General features: G+C 35.7%; 3 protein-coding genes across 4 annotated transcripts; all 3 read right to left on the reverse strand.

The window, feature by feature from the left end:
• Nucleotides 1–2275: 2275 nt before the first annotated feature.
• Nucleotides 2276–4303, reverse strand: LOC110774468 (uncharacterized). 2 transcript variants are annotated; one of them, XM_088252166.1, is made up of 4 exons: nucleotides 3618–4303; nucleotides 3018–3152; nucleotides 2679–2775; nucleotides 2276–2588 (listed from the first exon to the last, which is right to left on the reverse strand). In XM_088252166.1, exons 1-4 carry the CDS (start codon nucleotides 3741–3743, stop codon nucleotides 2431–2433), a joined length of 516 nt encoding a protein of 171 aa, XP_088108292.1. In that variant the 5' UTR covers nucleotides 3744–4303; the 3' UTR covers nucleotides 2276–2430. The 2 variants fall into 2 exon arrangements, with proteins under 2 accessions (XP_088108292.1, XP_021834702.1); XM_021979010.2 differs by having other exon boundaries at nucleotides 2278–2588; nucleotides 2689–2775.
• Nucleotides 4304–4451: 148 nt separating this feature from the next.
• Nucleotides 4452–8270, reverse strand: LOC110774467 (GroES-like zinc-binding alcohol dehydrogenase family protein). The gene is made up of 7 exons (XM_021979009.2): nucleotides 7858–8270; nucleotides 6991–7218; nucleotides 6154–6227; nucleotides 5885–6044; nucleotides 5615–5734; nucleotides 5396–5504; nucleotides 4452–4889 (listed from the first exon to the last, which is right to left on the reverse strand). Exons 1-7 carry the CDS (start codon nucleotides 8083–8085, stop codon nucleotides 4708–4710), a joined length of 1101 nt encoding a protein of 366 aa, XP_021834701.1. The 5' UTR covers nucleotides 8086–8270; the 3' UTR covers nucleotides 4452–4707.
• Nucleotides 8271–8683: 413 nt separating this feature from the next.
• Nucleotides 8684–13441, reverse strand: SHH2 (DNA-BINDING TRANSCRIPTION FACTOR 2). The gene is made up of 9 exons (XM_021979015.2): nucleotides 13046–13441; nucleotides 11405–11490; nucleotides 11272–11317; nucleotides 10921–11083; nucleotides 10291–10366; nucleotides 10056–10107; nucleotides 9644–9787; nucleotides 9413–9532; nucleotides 8684–9294 (listed from the first exon to the last, which is right to left on the reverse strand). Exons 1-9 carry the CDS (start codon nucleotides 13097–13099, stop codon nucleotides 8926–8928), a joined length of 1110 nt encoding a protein of 369 aa, XP_021834707.2. The 5' UTR covers nucleotides 13100–13441; the 3' UTR covers nucleotides 8684–8925.
• Nucleotides 13442–13876: the final 435 nt, after the last annotated feature.

The following is a 13876-nucleotide window of genomic DNA, read 5'->3' on the forward strand; positions in this document are numbered from 1 at the left end:
GGAAATATTTGAAAGAAATGATTAAATGTATTTGAAATAGCTAGTTACACTATATTTGGGATAAATTTAAAATGATTATATACAAGGAACTACCGTTTAAATTTTATTTTATTTTTTCATCTCTTTTTTATTTCAGAGGTCAATGTGTAAAAGGTTAAAAAAAATCTATACAAAATAGACCAATTGAAATGAAACGATAATATTCTAATTCATAGTTAATAGATAAAACCATACAAAATACTCATGTTCATTATCAAAGAGAACTACAACAACTTCAAAAAATAGACACATTGCAATACATCAAAAATATCTACAAGAATGTGATAATAAACCAAAAAATTATCGCAATCCTCTTCGCCTCCCAAGGCATCTTGTCCTATTTGACTTAAGAACTGGCATATATTAGCGCAATCCTGCTCATTTTAAGGCATTTACGTCATTTTTTAGGTCCGTCGTCATTTTGATTTTGGGCTTTATCGGCATTTCTTTTGGGTTCTAGCTCTCAAACTTTGGACCCTTATGAGTGTTATCTTAAGGGGAGCTTATTCAAGCAATTATTTCTTTAATACATATCAGTTATGTTATTCTTGTAAAACTCTTTGTGGATTGAACATCTAAGGCTTTTTACCTAAATTGACCTTAGGTCCCTTCATGCATTCATATCATACATGAAAAACTATTTTCTGTAAAAATATTGTCTAAGTATGAAAAATGGTTTTTCAGAATAATCATTTTCTCAAGATAATTTTTGGCGGCTTTTATTCCTTACACGTTAAATAAGAAAACTTAATTGTCTGGAATTTTAGTATGAAGTATATATTGACTTAATGAGCCATCATTTTTAGCATAAATTGTATTTTGCACTAAAACCAATTTTTCATATTTTGATTTGGTGGGAATTTGATTTTGTAGTATTTTTATTTGAATCCAATGGGGGTACTTCCTTGTTTACATTGTAAACGAGTTATTTAAAAATAAATGAAAGTAAAAGGACAAAGATATTTGCAATGGTCAATATCTTCGCCTCGTGGATTCCAGACTTGGACTTGCAGGAGTGACTCTTCTTGCTCCTATGTGTATCTGCCAATGGACACCGTTGCTTCTTCCCTTCTCCCAAAATACTATTCGTTTTTGTCTTCATGTAATATAAAATATTTATATATAAAATCTCGGAACAAACACAAACCATCAAACATTGTGTTAGTGTTTTTTCTTCTATCTTTTGTGAGTTAATATGGCATGTGCCTCTTGGATGATCATCAATATGACAAGACAACGTAGCGCCTTCAACAGACGATTGCTGCAAACAATTTTTTTCCTTTTGGGCAAATAATTTAATACCAGGCTAAGATGTTAAAGCGCCAATAACGCAGTGACATGTAAAAAAATTATCCTACGTATCATTACGTTAATAACTAGGATAGCCTTACTTACATGGGAATTTCTCTCCCACATAGTCAAAGAAAACAGAGAAAAGCAAAGCATTAAAGATGATGTAGAAAATAATAAGTGGGTCAAGGTTTCTTGAAATAGAGGGGGTTTGGTTTGACCAACATTACACCAGAAGCAGACAAAACAAGTATCAAAAGCAGATTACTAGTTTAATTTTTAATACAAAAGAATTTTGTAGGCTGTTTAAATTAATCTCAGAAGTCAGATGATGCCAACTGTTAATGTAGCATAAAGGTTTGGTTCTAAGTGTTTTTTAAATACATGTTGGGCCAAAGATTATAAATAAGCATGTTACTCTGTTATCTGGATATCCCATACCTTCAAATTTCAATAAGAGATCAGGTGGTCCATGGCTGCCTCAGCCCTATGGAAATAGGTCATGCATACCTTTTTACCTCACTACTATTTGACTCACCCATGCTACAGTTTTAATTACCCTTACTTCTGTCATATTTACTTTTCTGGAGGTAAAAAGTGAACAAACAAATCATAATCGCCAACGAGTCTATCCAGTGATTTAGACTATCATTTATAGATTAGATTATTGCTTGATAATATGTGTGTGTGAAAAACTCTCATCTCCTTATTGTTTAGACTATCGCTTATATTGGAAGAAAAAAAAAATCACAATTTGACATTTTCATTGAGGCAGTTACTAATTGACAGAAAAACAACATATAACATTTTCTAAGTTTTGGTAAACTACATTTATGGAAATGTGACTTTAGACCCAATTGCAAAAGCTGAAGTATACTTGTATTGAAAACTATGAGAATCAAAATCGAATTCAGTCCAAACTACATGAATCAAGTAAGTAATATGATTTTAGATCCAATTGCAACAGTTAATATCATCATGTGATGAATGTTAAAGGATTGATGAGATAGATATACACCCGTTGCAGGTAAGTTTTTCTCTTTATCATTAGCATGTTTATACAAGGAAGGAGAGTAACAAAAGTCTTAAAACATCATTCACTCAAACCTTGCTGACTTGTGCTCTTCTAGTGCTTGGGATTGCCAGAACCTGATGAGATCTAGCCAGCTTCTTCTCTGGACAAGTTGCTCCATCTCTTGCAGTTTGGCCTTTAGACATTGCACTTCTTTTTCTAAATTTGTGCCCTTTTGCTTCATTGCCTACATTTTGAAATGTTCAAAATACCAATTACCAAAATGCTACGGCTGTCTAGCTACTTGTATTGAATCATTGAACCAGATCTTTTGTTCTTGAATTTACCTCTATTTCTTGCTTGCGCTGTTCCTCCTTTCTAGCTTCTGATCTAGCATTTCTTTGCACCTCAAAGATTATAGCAAGTCCTGCAACCTAGGCAAACAAAGCAGCTATAACTTGAAGTGGCCTATAATATATCAACAAAGGAAGGAGAGATATCAACAAAGATATTAATGCTGCAAAAGATGAGAGTCAAGTCATCCAAAAAATTTCTATTTGACTTTCCTCTGCAGACCATGCACTTCCAGCAATTGCATAGGGTTTCCTCAAAAGTAAAGCAACACTCTGCAACCTAGAGAGACAAGGTTAAAGATAATACAGCAGCCGGTGGGTACCGTGAAGATAACAAGTTCCCCAAGAAGCTCTGCAGCAGCTCCAACAGCTTTTTCTTCATCCATAGGACGGATCACAACATCTGTTGCCCGTCCATATAGACGTCTTTGTACATTTGTTCCGAAACGATAGTTTGCCTGATTCAAGTAGCAGGGTTACAATATAGTACATCACTTAAAACCAAATAGTTTGGATGTTCAAAGAGCAAGTTGTAAATATATATATGCATGTATCATTGAAGACCAACTTAATGAAAAGGACTTGGTTTACATCTCACCCCATTCTGAAAAATCTCATTCTTATTTTGCTTTTAGATCATTCTTCCATATCAAATGATCTTGACAAAATATTAATTTGATGTGTTTGACAAAAGTTCCCAACCAATCCCTTAACACTGGGAAATATGAATGTCCATGGCAATTCAGTAATCTTGTGAGGAACCAAAAGAGAAACAGAAAACCCAATTGAAAAATCAAACTTTTAGCACAAAATAGCATTCATAAATAATCAAAATCTACACACAGAAAAAAAAACAATTACATTAAAAGAAAGAGAAAAGGGGCGGCAAGTGAATTTGAGAGAGAGAGAGAGAGAGAGTAAACCTGGGCAAAGCTGATGATATAGTCACGAAACCTGGGGTGTAAGCCAGCCTCTACTTTGAGCCTTCTAGCAATGGGCCTGGAAATAGTTCGTAAGGCTAGTGTTCCAAGTTTTAACAATGGAAGCATTCTCTCTCTCTCTCTGATTGATATACGTAGCTGTATTATGGTGTGCACGTACAAAAATATTGGGTCGTCTAAAAGCTTTTGGTTCTTGTCGAGCAAGAAAACTTACAAGATATACTCGAGATTAGAACAAACAGGGGAGAGATGGTGGCTACTTCTTTGTCAAGTCAGTATGCAAATAATTTAGGATAAGAAATAACTTTTTTCCTACCTACTCAATTGTATTTTTTTTCTTTCCCTAAACCTCTGATAGCTGTTTTATGAAGCCCATTTAGGAGGGTGTAAAACCTTAGATAACCGCCCTTTGATTATTAGGGTTCAGGCCTAGCAACCTTAAACTCAAGCTTGCCTGTATGGTGCAATTTTTTTATTTTAAAAACAAGCGATAGTCTAAATTAAGAGAGACAGGAGTTTCTCACACATACACTATCAAGGTGATACGGAGTTTGAACTTGAGACCACAAGTGTAGTTAGGCTGTGAAGTTCTTCCAATTGCAAATTAAAAAATAAACTATAAATAAACTAGAAAAAATGGTGAAAAATGTTTTTGCCATAAATAGTTTAAAGAGGCTCTCGCAATTGGAGCTTTTACCCTACCGGATGTGCTTGGCAATTGCAAATGTTAGGTCACATTACCTCCAATGATGCCTCGGCAAAGCCAACTTACCTACAGTTGAGTTGAGTTGAGTCTAATAAGCAAACTCCTTCATCTTGTAAAATTATGATTTGTATCAGACTAATGATTACAAAATAGAGCAATTTTAAAGATTTATCACAAGAACATTCTCAGACATTTACAGATTGCCAACCGGATATAAAGACTTTTTCAACCCCTGAACTTGCAACTCCTGTACAACTGCCAGTTCTTATTGTATGGAGACGTGTAACCAACGGAGAGATGCTAAAGGCAAATATAGTGGTAAAATGTGCAAGAAATAGACAAAATCAGTGCAAGCTGTAATTTTCATCAATCAAATTTGAGCACTACTTTGCCATGGATCTGCTTCTTCTCCTTTGCCTCATGTGCCTCTATCACTTGAGTGATGGGAAATGTTTTCTCCACGGGTATATTCAATTTTCTCGCTTCGCACAGCTTTCGGATCTCAAATAACCCTTCTGAGTCGGCTCTCATGTAAGTCCACCAGTATTCTACACCATCAACAGAATAAATAGAACTTGTTAAAATAACAACCTAGGCTTGCAAAGGTAATATCAGAACATGTAATTTCGGCATCAGATGTAACTAGACAAAAACGTATCTGATCTTTAAAAAAAGGACAAAAAGAAAGAAGGTTTTCAGACCGTCTTTTGTTATTTAATATAATTTGACATGCTTATTATGTCAATTAACACAATAAACCATGAACTAATGACAAAACGTGTAACATCAGCTTATTTTATCAAATATTATATTCTTCCTAGTACTCCTCCCTTTTATTGCCTTCGTCCTATTCAAGTCTAAAACTGCTTAAAAATTCATACGCAAACAAAACCAAAGCAAGCAGGATAAAAGGTTTAAACCAAAAGGACATCAACAAACTCACATTTAATCAACTTGTGAAAATATTATCACAATTTCCCTGCTTTAAACAAACAATGAAATTAAAGTGCGCACCATGATGAAACATGTACCAAAAAATGAATGCTGGTTTTACCTATTCCATGAGAACAGCGGTACTGATTCTGTTTCTTTAGTAACACAGCTGTAGCAACTGGAAGCCCAAAAGCTATCCCATACCTATCAGTCAAAGATGCTGCCTCACCCTACAACAAAAAGAGGATAAAAGCCTTATCAGCCTATGCTGCAGAATTCTGAAAGGAAAAATCAAAGGTCCCTTAGAGAGAAGCAATACTAACAAGTTTCCATCTCCTACCTGAAGTGTCATGTAGTGTCCACCTCTTTTTAAAAAATTTATGCTTATTCTTTCAGTTTCTGGCCCACCAATGGTGTCCAAAACAGCATCAAACTTCCCCTTTATTACAAATTCAATGTCCTGTGAATCAAACATGTTAACTCAGCAAATAAATCATTCATGGTTTTTACATCCATATATATATGCACATAGAAACACTTTTCTATATAGGAGTTTCACTCAGCTAGGGAAGTGAAATGAAAGCCAAGTAGCAGTTGATTACATCATCACCTCAGCAGTATAGTCAACAGCCTGCTCAGCACCAGCTGCCAATACTCGATCTATACTTTGCTTTCCGCAGGTAGTTGTAACATGGCAGCCTTTGGCTACTGAAATCTGAATTGCAGCCAAACCTACAGCTCCTCCACCACCCACTACTAACACCCTTTGTCTGTAGAGATCAGAAGCAATAACAAAAGGATGCTAAATTGTTAATGACAGTTAGCAACTTCAAAAAATAATAAAAATAACAAGAGGCAAGACATTTTATAAAAGCATACCCCTCAGCTATCCTAGCAGTACTTTTGAGAGCACGCCAAGCAGTCAGAGCAGCAAAAGGAATGACACTTGCTTCCTAGGATCACACAGAACAAGACAAAGCCAAGTTCTGTAGTCAGAAAGCAATAAACAGAACGTAAATGTTAAACCTCTCCTCCACTTAACTATCAATTCCTAAGGTTGATTGGAATCCTAAGAGAATTGATTACAAAACATAGTATGCTCATATTTCATGCTACATTGAATTTCGCCCATCTTGTATCATATGCAAGCCACTTTCAATATTTCCTACAGACAAGATAAAAATGGGAGTGGAAGCAGAAAAACATGCTCACCCCTAGAATTCCAAATAAAAATGATTGCCAATTTTCACAAAGCACCTTCTCAATTGCTGTTTAATATTGGTGGCCTGAGTTCCATATCAGGTGGTTTCTACTCCAATTAATCTACAATCTAAAGCTAAGAAAACTGTTTTCTATCATTCTATTTTCTCCTGAGCAAGGAGGAAGTTTGAAAGATGCTTCGTTTTCCCCTTCACCATGTTTTGAAGCTATAAACCTTTCAAAACTAGCTTTCCATAGTTGATCAAATAACAGCAAAGTAGTTGATCAAATAACAGCAAAGAAAGCACAAATAAACATTTTAAGGTAATAACACTTTTCTACCACCTACTAAATCATCCTCTAACACAACTAAAACTGAACCATCCACTAACACTATATCGAGGGTATGAAGAATAACAGAACACATAGAGCCAAACCAAATCATAAAAAGCAAAAGACCACCAAGTGTAACATTCTACAGTTCTTTAGCTAGGAACAAAGTACAACAACATTTACCACATGTGTAACTGACGCTGGTTTTGGTGCAAGTTCCTCATCTGATAGAATTGCATAGTCAGCATAAGTACCCCTTACAGCAGTAGGATGCAATGCACCAAAAACTTCTTGTCCTACACTCAATCCCCGAACTGAATCTCCCACAGCTGCAACTTCACCACTAATATCACGACCCAAAATAAGAGGTAGAAGGGGTTCAAATATTGAACGACCATAGCCAGATCGCATCTGAAAAAATTAAAATAACCAGAACACTGAATACAATGATAACATTATTGCATAGTATTACAGAATTAGTGTGCTGCAACCTCAGCCGTATGACAGGCATAAAATGAAATAATCTTATGAGAGTTTGAATCAAGGTATTCACGTTATATCTGGGCTATTTGAAACAGGAGAAAAGAGCAAATGCATGAAAAATAATAATAATAGCAGGCGTTCATGTTAAAATCTTGCTTTAAAATTAATAATAAATTGACAGCCAATGATGTTTAGATTAGAAAATGATTTTCTATATGGTCACACTACAGCAGAAACTAACTATAAATATATCTTCAACTTCATGTGATAAAATTTTAGACTAACCAACGTAATGTCATCACTCAAACACTCAAATGTTAAACATACTCAGAATCATAATTACTGCATAGATGCAGCTGAATGATTAAAGAAATTTTAAAAAAAAAATGCTGATTGCGCAAATATGAAAATTTGTGGCTCAAGTTATTGTTGGAATTGGAAAAGGCCAAAATGGAGAAGAGAAGCTGAAAATCAAAAACTTAATTTCCCTTGTTTCCTCAGCAACCAAACAGACCTTAGAAATTAAACAGGAGAATCAATTAACGAAAGAAATGACATTTGACTCACTCTGGTATCGAGGGGATTGATGGAGACGGCACGAGTGCGAACGAGGACCTCATGGGGCTTGAGATCAGGGACGTTGACATTGGGCCGGAGCTCCAGAACCTCAGGCCCACCGAAGCGCGGCAACACCACAGCTCTACAGCTGGTGGCGAAGCGCCTGAACCCTACCTTGAGGTGGTAATTGGAGTCGGAGACTGAGGCTCGGAAGCTTCGTGACCTCAGAATTCGCATTGTGACTTTGCGATCAAACCAGAAAGCTCAGATCATCAGAGAAAGATCGAAAGAGCGAGTTTGTTAGGGTTTTTTTAAAGAGAAGGAAATATGGTAGTGAGTATGAGAGAAGGAAACAGAGAGAGAGAGAGAGAGAGAGAGAAACGTGTCTGTGTTTTGGTCCGCAGAGAAATAGAGTGAGAGAGGGTTCGTTCGTTATGTTGCGCATTGCGTCGTGGCTTGCTTTGCTTTCTTGGATTTTGTGGGGGCTACCTTTGCTTGGGCCTTGGCGCATTTTATTGTTTCTTTGCATTTTCTGCTAACGTCTGCGTTTTCATTCGTTTGAATTTGGTTCCATTCCACCACAATGGACTTTAGGGTTTACGTTAAGGTAATTTAGGGCCTAAATAGATTTAAGGTAATATTCATCTTTCACAATACTAATCAAATGTTAACCAAGTCTATTAATCAACTAGATGTTTATGTTATCGGTGAATCTAAATCATCGATCAAGTTGATTCTTGCATGAATGTGTCGTCCGTATTACTTAAGATTTGATGCCAAAACAAGCCAACTAACACTAAAAAGAATACTGCCTCACTTAATGGCCAAGAGAACATGAAAAAAGAAATGGAAGCTTTGGATTTAACAATTTGAGGTTACAGTTGAAATTGTAAGACTTCACACTTTTTTGGAACTAGTCATTGGCATTCAGAATTAGTATACAGGGGAAGCTCATACTCAAATCATACATTGATGAAAACCAATGCTGAGAAGAGGTTGTATATTACTCATCCTTTTCAGGATAGAGGAGCTAGGAGCTAACAACAAGAGGGCTGACAAATTTGTCAACGCAACTTTCTAGTTTCCTTTTGGCATGTTCTCGAGAGAGCCACCAGGAACAACAACTGTAGCAGTGCCGCTTGTGATTACAGCACTACCTGGAGGAAAATTAGAATTCCCTGAACTAATAACAGTGCTGACTTCAGCTCTTTTCAATTCTGGAGTCGTAGATTGGGTAGCTAAAGAAGCATTAGCATGCAAAACTGGGGGCGCCGAAGCTGCATCTGTATTCTGCTGCTTGTGCATCATTTCAGCAGAAGTAACAGACCCCATAAAATGATCCATACTTTTCTGCTCTGCTGATGCTGCCTCATTCACAGCATGAAGTTGTTGCAACCTGTAATCCGTTTCAGGCCGACGGCAGACCTTCCTTAGTGGAACAATTTCCTGTCGAAATGCATGTTAAGAACAAAAGGTTATGCAAATCATTACCTGAACTTGTAGATTCACTAATTGAAGATATAAATTTAAAAGGTACTATTTAAACATGTGGGCAGTTTTATACCTCGGACTGATCATGAACATAGCGCACCAAAAACCTACAACGACAACCTCTTACATCATGTCTTCGTCTTTGAGCATCAAGGACATGGGCATCAAAGTACAAAGCCTGCTCTTTACCTTCCTGAAAAATTTAAATCCGTTAGATTTCCATGAAGATCTGATCAGAAATAACTTATCTTAATCATTGATCCAATATGTCTCTTTGAAGGACATAGAAACAAATGAACGCCACCTGAAAACATAGTATGAGATCTCCTGGGAGAACTGCAACACACTCTGATGATTCACATGGCAGAGAGCGCTGCCTGACATGCTTCCGTACATTGACCCATTCATCCTCCTCTGGTCCAAACCCAGCAAATCGAACCAGTACTTCCTGAAACAGCCAGCAAGATTCAATCTGGGGATTTGTTATAATAACCAATTTTATCTTTCATTTACAAGAAATTGGCACAAGTTTAGTTGGGATTCAAGGCCGAGGCAGTTGAGTTGAATCAAATGTTTAAGGAGAAGAATACTAAGATAATAGACATGCAGAACAAATAAGAAAGAAAAGGAAAAATAACAACAAAGAAAGACCTATAATGAATTCCTTTTAACAACTTAATGCCGTACATGCAAGAAAACTCATATTAGAAAATTACCGGATCACCAGTCTCCAAGTATCTATGAGATAAAAAGTTAGCAACATCATACCTGAGCACAGCAGACAATGAAATTAGACGAATAATGATAACTCACTTATGAGTCCAATTATTAAAAACGTGAGAATTCATTTTTGACAAAAAGAATAATTTATTATTTATTAATTGGAAGGGTAAAGAAACATCAACATGACAGAAACTAGAGTTCATAGAAAGAAGGATAAGAGTTACTGACCATGCACCATCCCTCCCAGATTTAGCTTCAAACTCAAAAATAGAATTTTCAGAAGCACCCTTTCCGGAACCTTGAGCTGGTTAATAAATGAAAACAAGGGCAAAAATATCCAAAGTCTGATGAATATACATAAGAGGATGGGATTATTAACACCTATTCACAATTCATGCATATGTTTATATGGAAAAGAGACTTGCACCGCCTAAAAATACCTAAAATAAGAGTCCTCCATTACAAGAGCCCTCCTTAACAACTCAAGCATGTACATAAATGCTCAACGGAATTGGTATGTCAAGGTAAATAATTAGAGTAAGTTATAAATAGAGCATGCCACATACACAAAAACCAAGAGATGACTATATTAGGCTAAACAGGAAAACATATCTCTAGAATATTAAACTTCAATGATGTTAACTGACCAAAAAACTAGCTGCCCATGCAGCCAAAAATATAAGGTCACATATTGATGATTGAAGAAACAATTCAAGTAGACAACATCAATATAGGCTACTCAACATAAGTTCAAACAAGTAAAATGAGTATATAATGCCACCAGATGAGTAAGCCTAAAACTAAGGAAAATGAGATATAAAGGATATTAAACTAAATATAGAGCAAGTTCCATCCTACCTGAAGGAGCATGTATAGGAGCAGCTACAGGTTCAGGGCCTTGAGGAACATTTCTCACTGGATTTGAATCATCCCGAGACATAGGTGATACATTTAACTTCCCAAGAACCTTACTTGATTTTGCCCTAATAGCATATCGCCTATTTTGGAACCAATTCCAAACCTATAACCAAAGAATTAAGAAATTTGTTCAAACCAATTCCAAACCTATAAATATAATGAAGATTATAAGTTACAAACAGAATTAAATGGCATCCCAAATCAATTTCAAACCTATAATGCACATTATAAATTACAAACAGACTTAAACGATATTTCCTTACGAAAAATTACAACGGAAAATTTTCATACTTGCTTCATTTGTACTGCAATCTTGCCCTTCCGCTCTGCCGATTCACTACACCAAAGACAAGTATCTTGGATTTAATGCTTATAAGAAGAACATAATCTTTTCAAATTCTAAGTGTTTAGAACTAATGCAAACCTGAACTTATCCGCAAGGGCCACAAGAACTTCACGTGCTGGCATTGTGTTATTGTGCTGTTGCAGAATAGCTTCCATCTCCGAAACCTAATAATGCCAATTTACAGATGGTGTCATTAAGGTTCAAAATATAAAATACCTTGAAGAAAAACTAATCAGCATTCACGAATCAACAATCATCTACAGATATGTATATGTGCACGTATATGGAATATGGATATGTATTATAAGTATAACAGGTACAGTGAGTTAAAAGGTGAAGATTTTCTTCATAGGAATTCTCTATTGCTTATGAATCATTACTTCTCTATTTACACAGCATATGTTATGGTCCCAAAAACCTATTTTAACGCTCATTTCAGCAACCCAATTTGCTCCCCTCAACTCTTTTTGTTTACATGTATTTGTTATACTATGAAGTGGGTCATCTATACGATTCAAGTTTCATCTCCACATATTAGTGCAATAGTGCTTGCTGGCTACTGATTCAGTATTAAAGGAATGCTCTGTATTGGCTCCAAACAAAAACAAAAAAAGGAATGATCCTTAAGACTTTAACCGCATTATTGATTCATATATTGATACAATCATTGAATTGAAGTGCGTCTCTTTTTCTTATATATTATATATATGAGTATTTATAAAATAAATACTGTACCAAATTAAAATGTTACACGAATTGCTACCCAAAAAACCGTACCAACTATACCTACCCCTTCATGCCCCATACCATAGAAACCAGCATACCCTGAACCCAAACCCATTCCACGCACCCTCTCATTCCCCATACTAGGTAACCACACAATGAACTAATATGGAGCTCTTATTGGGGTAATAATTCACAACTAATTATGCCTATACAACCCAAACACCCAAAATGGACACAAGGTAGGAAACAAGCTTATGAAATATATATGAAGATAACATATAAAGTAGACACAAGGTATTCAGTTTCCATTCTGTGCTTTATGTTAAACAGTAATAAAGTTGTTAAAGAGGCATTATTTCGGAAGCTATGCCTATTCCATTTTAAGAATTTCTGGATAGTATTTAAAATGCCTTCCTGACTAGGGGAACTCTCATAGAACAAACCCGCCAAATTGAACTACAAACCATTACTTACATAACGGACTAGCAAGGACCATCGATATGATTTAAAGAAAGATTGGGAAGGGGAACCACCAAAACCTAAGCTAGAGATATTAGGTAAGCTATTATATTTTAAGAAGGAAAAAAAATTACATGGTATTGTAAGAAGTAAAATATCATCCGAAGAAAAAACTGCAATAACATCAGGAACAATATCAATAGGACTCAAGCACAAACCAAAGAATTGAAACAACGCTGAAAATCAAGCTAACAAAACCCACAATCTAACTGACCCATTTAAGAATCATCACTCTTAGTTCGAAATTTGGCACTTCTACTAGCGAATTCAAAATTTACAAAAAAAACTTTCAGAAAATTAAACTCTAATTCGAAATTTAGCAGACATGCAAACATAGAATCAAAAAATTATGAAAACCCTTCAATAACTTCAACTCTAATGTCGAAATGTAGCAGGTTCCCAAATACATATAATTAGTTAAGAAATCGTCAAAGAAAAATAAAATAGAAGAGTAAGAAGAAGAACATAAGGTACCTCAGACTGCGTGAAGCGGAAGGCAGGGCCTCCGTTACTCGGAGGCCTACCCATGGCTGCTCTCTGTGTCTTTGTCTGAGACTCTCAGAAGCACAAGATAACTTTTTTTCCTTTTTTGCTTGGAAGAAGCAAAAAGGGAATGAGGGACGAAGACAGGAGTTGGGTTTTGGCAAAGTACGTATCGCGAGTGTCAGGCACAGACAATTTTACTCGGAAAATCTGGAAAAGGTAAAAAACAAACAAATAATTCGGTAGAGATTTATAGAGACGAGAGAGAGAGAGAGAGAGAGAGAGAGAGAGAGAGAGCGAGAGAGCGAGAGATCGTGGGTGTTTGATTTGGTTTGGGTTTGAATCTGAAGGTTTTGAAGCCCAAAAATGCAAAATTGGGGGCAAGCCCTGGAAAAGGGTTACTCTCTGGTATTGTCCACTAACGACCAATCACCCCAATGTCTCTTTACAAGTTTTTTTTGTTTTTGTATTTTTAGATATCTTTCTATTTAAAATAGCAATAGTTGTTGGTTTTTCTATTCTTTTTTTAATTAATTAAAAAATGAGTAAGCCCGTCGGCCTAATGATAGACTACTTATCCTGACACTTATGGCAAGAATTTGATCCTTCTATCTTTGAAGAAAATATAAGTTAAAGAAAGACATTCTGAAGGAGTATATAAGTCATTCTGCACTTTTTTTTTTTTTTGCGCTATAAAAAAAGTCACCATGCACCCTTTTTATTTGCGCTCAAAAAAATCGTCATAATTTTTTTAGCATTCTAAAAAAGTCATTATGCACTTTTTTTTATATCAATTCAGTAAATGAGAGAATGACTCGTAAG

Source organism: Prunus avium, chromosome 4 (genome assembly GCF_965620075.1).
Source record: "Prunus avium chromosome 4, drPruAviu1.hap1.1, whole genome shotgun sequence".
Taxonomy (NCBI): Eukaryota; Viridiplantae; Streptophyta; class Magnoliopsida; order Rosales; family Rosaceae; genus Prunus; species Prunus avium.

Coding starts and splice junctions, on each gene's coding strand:
- LOC110774468 (XM_088252166.1), bottom strand. CDS start 3,743: ATGCTTCCATTGTTAAAACTTGGAACACTAGCCTTACGAACTATTTCC. Junction 3,153..3,617: donor ATATCATCAGCTTTGCCCAG/GTTTACTCTCTC, acceptor TACTTGAATCAG/GCAAACTATCGTTTCGGAAC. Junction 2,776..3,017: donor GGGAACTTGTTATCTTCACG/GTACCCACCGGC, acceptor TTGTTTGCCTAG/GTTGCAGGACTTGCTATAAT.
- LOC110774467 (XM_021979009.2), bottom strand. CDS start 8,085: ATGCGAATTCTGAGGTCACGAAGCTTCCGAGCCTCAGTCTCCGACTCC. Junction 6,045..6,153: donor ACTGCTAGGATAGCTGAGGG/GTATGCTTTTAT, acceptor TGATCTCTACAG/ACAAAGGGTGTTAGTAGTGG. Junction 5,735..5,884: donor CTGTTGACTATACTGCTGAG/GTGATGATGTAA, acceptor TTTGATTCACAG/GACATTGAATTTGTAATAAA.
- SHH2 (XM_021979015.2), bottom strand. CDS start 13,099: ATGGGTAGGCCTCCGAGTAACGGAGGCCCTGCCTTCCGCTTCACGCAG. Junction 11,491..13,045: donor TCCGCTTCACGCAGTCTGAG/GTACCTTATGTT, acceptor TGGCATTATTAG/GTTTCGGAGATGGAAGCTAT. Junction 10,367..10,920: donor TCCTATACATGCTCCTTCAG/GTAGGATGGAAC, acceptor TTTATTAACCAG/CTCAAGGTTCCGGAAAGGGT.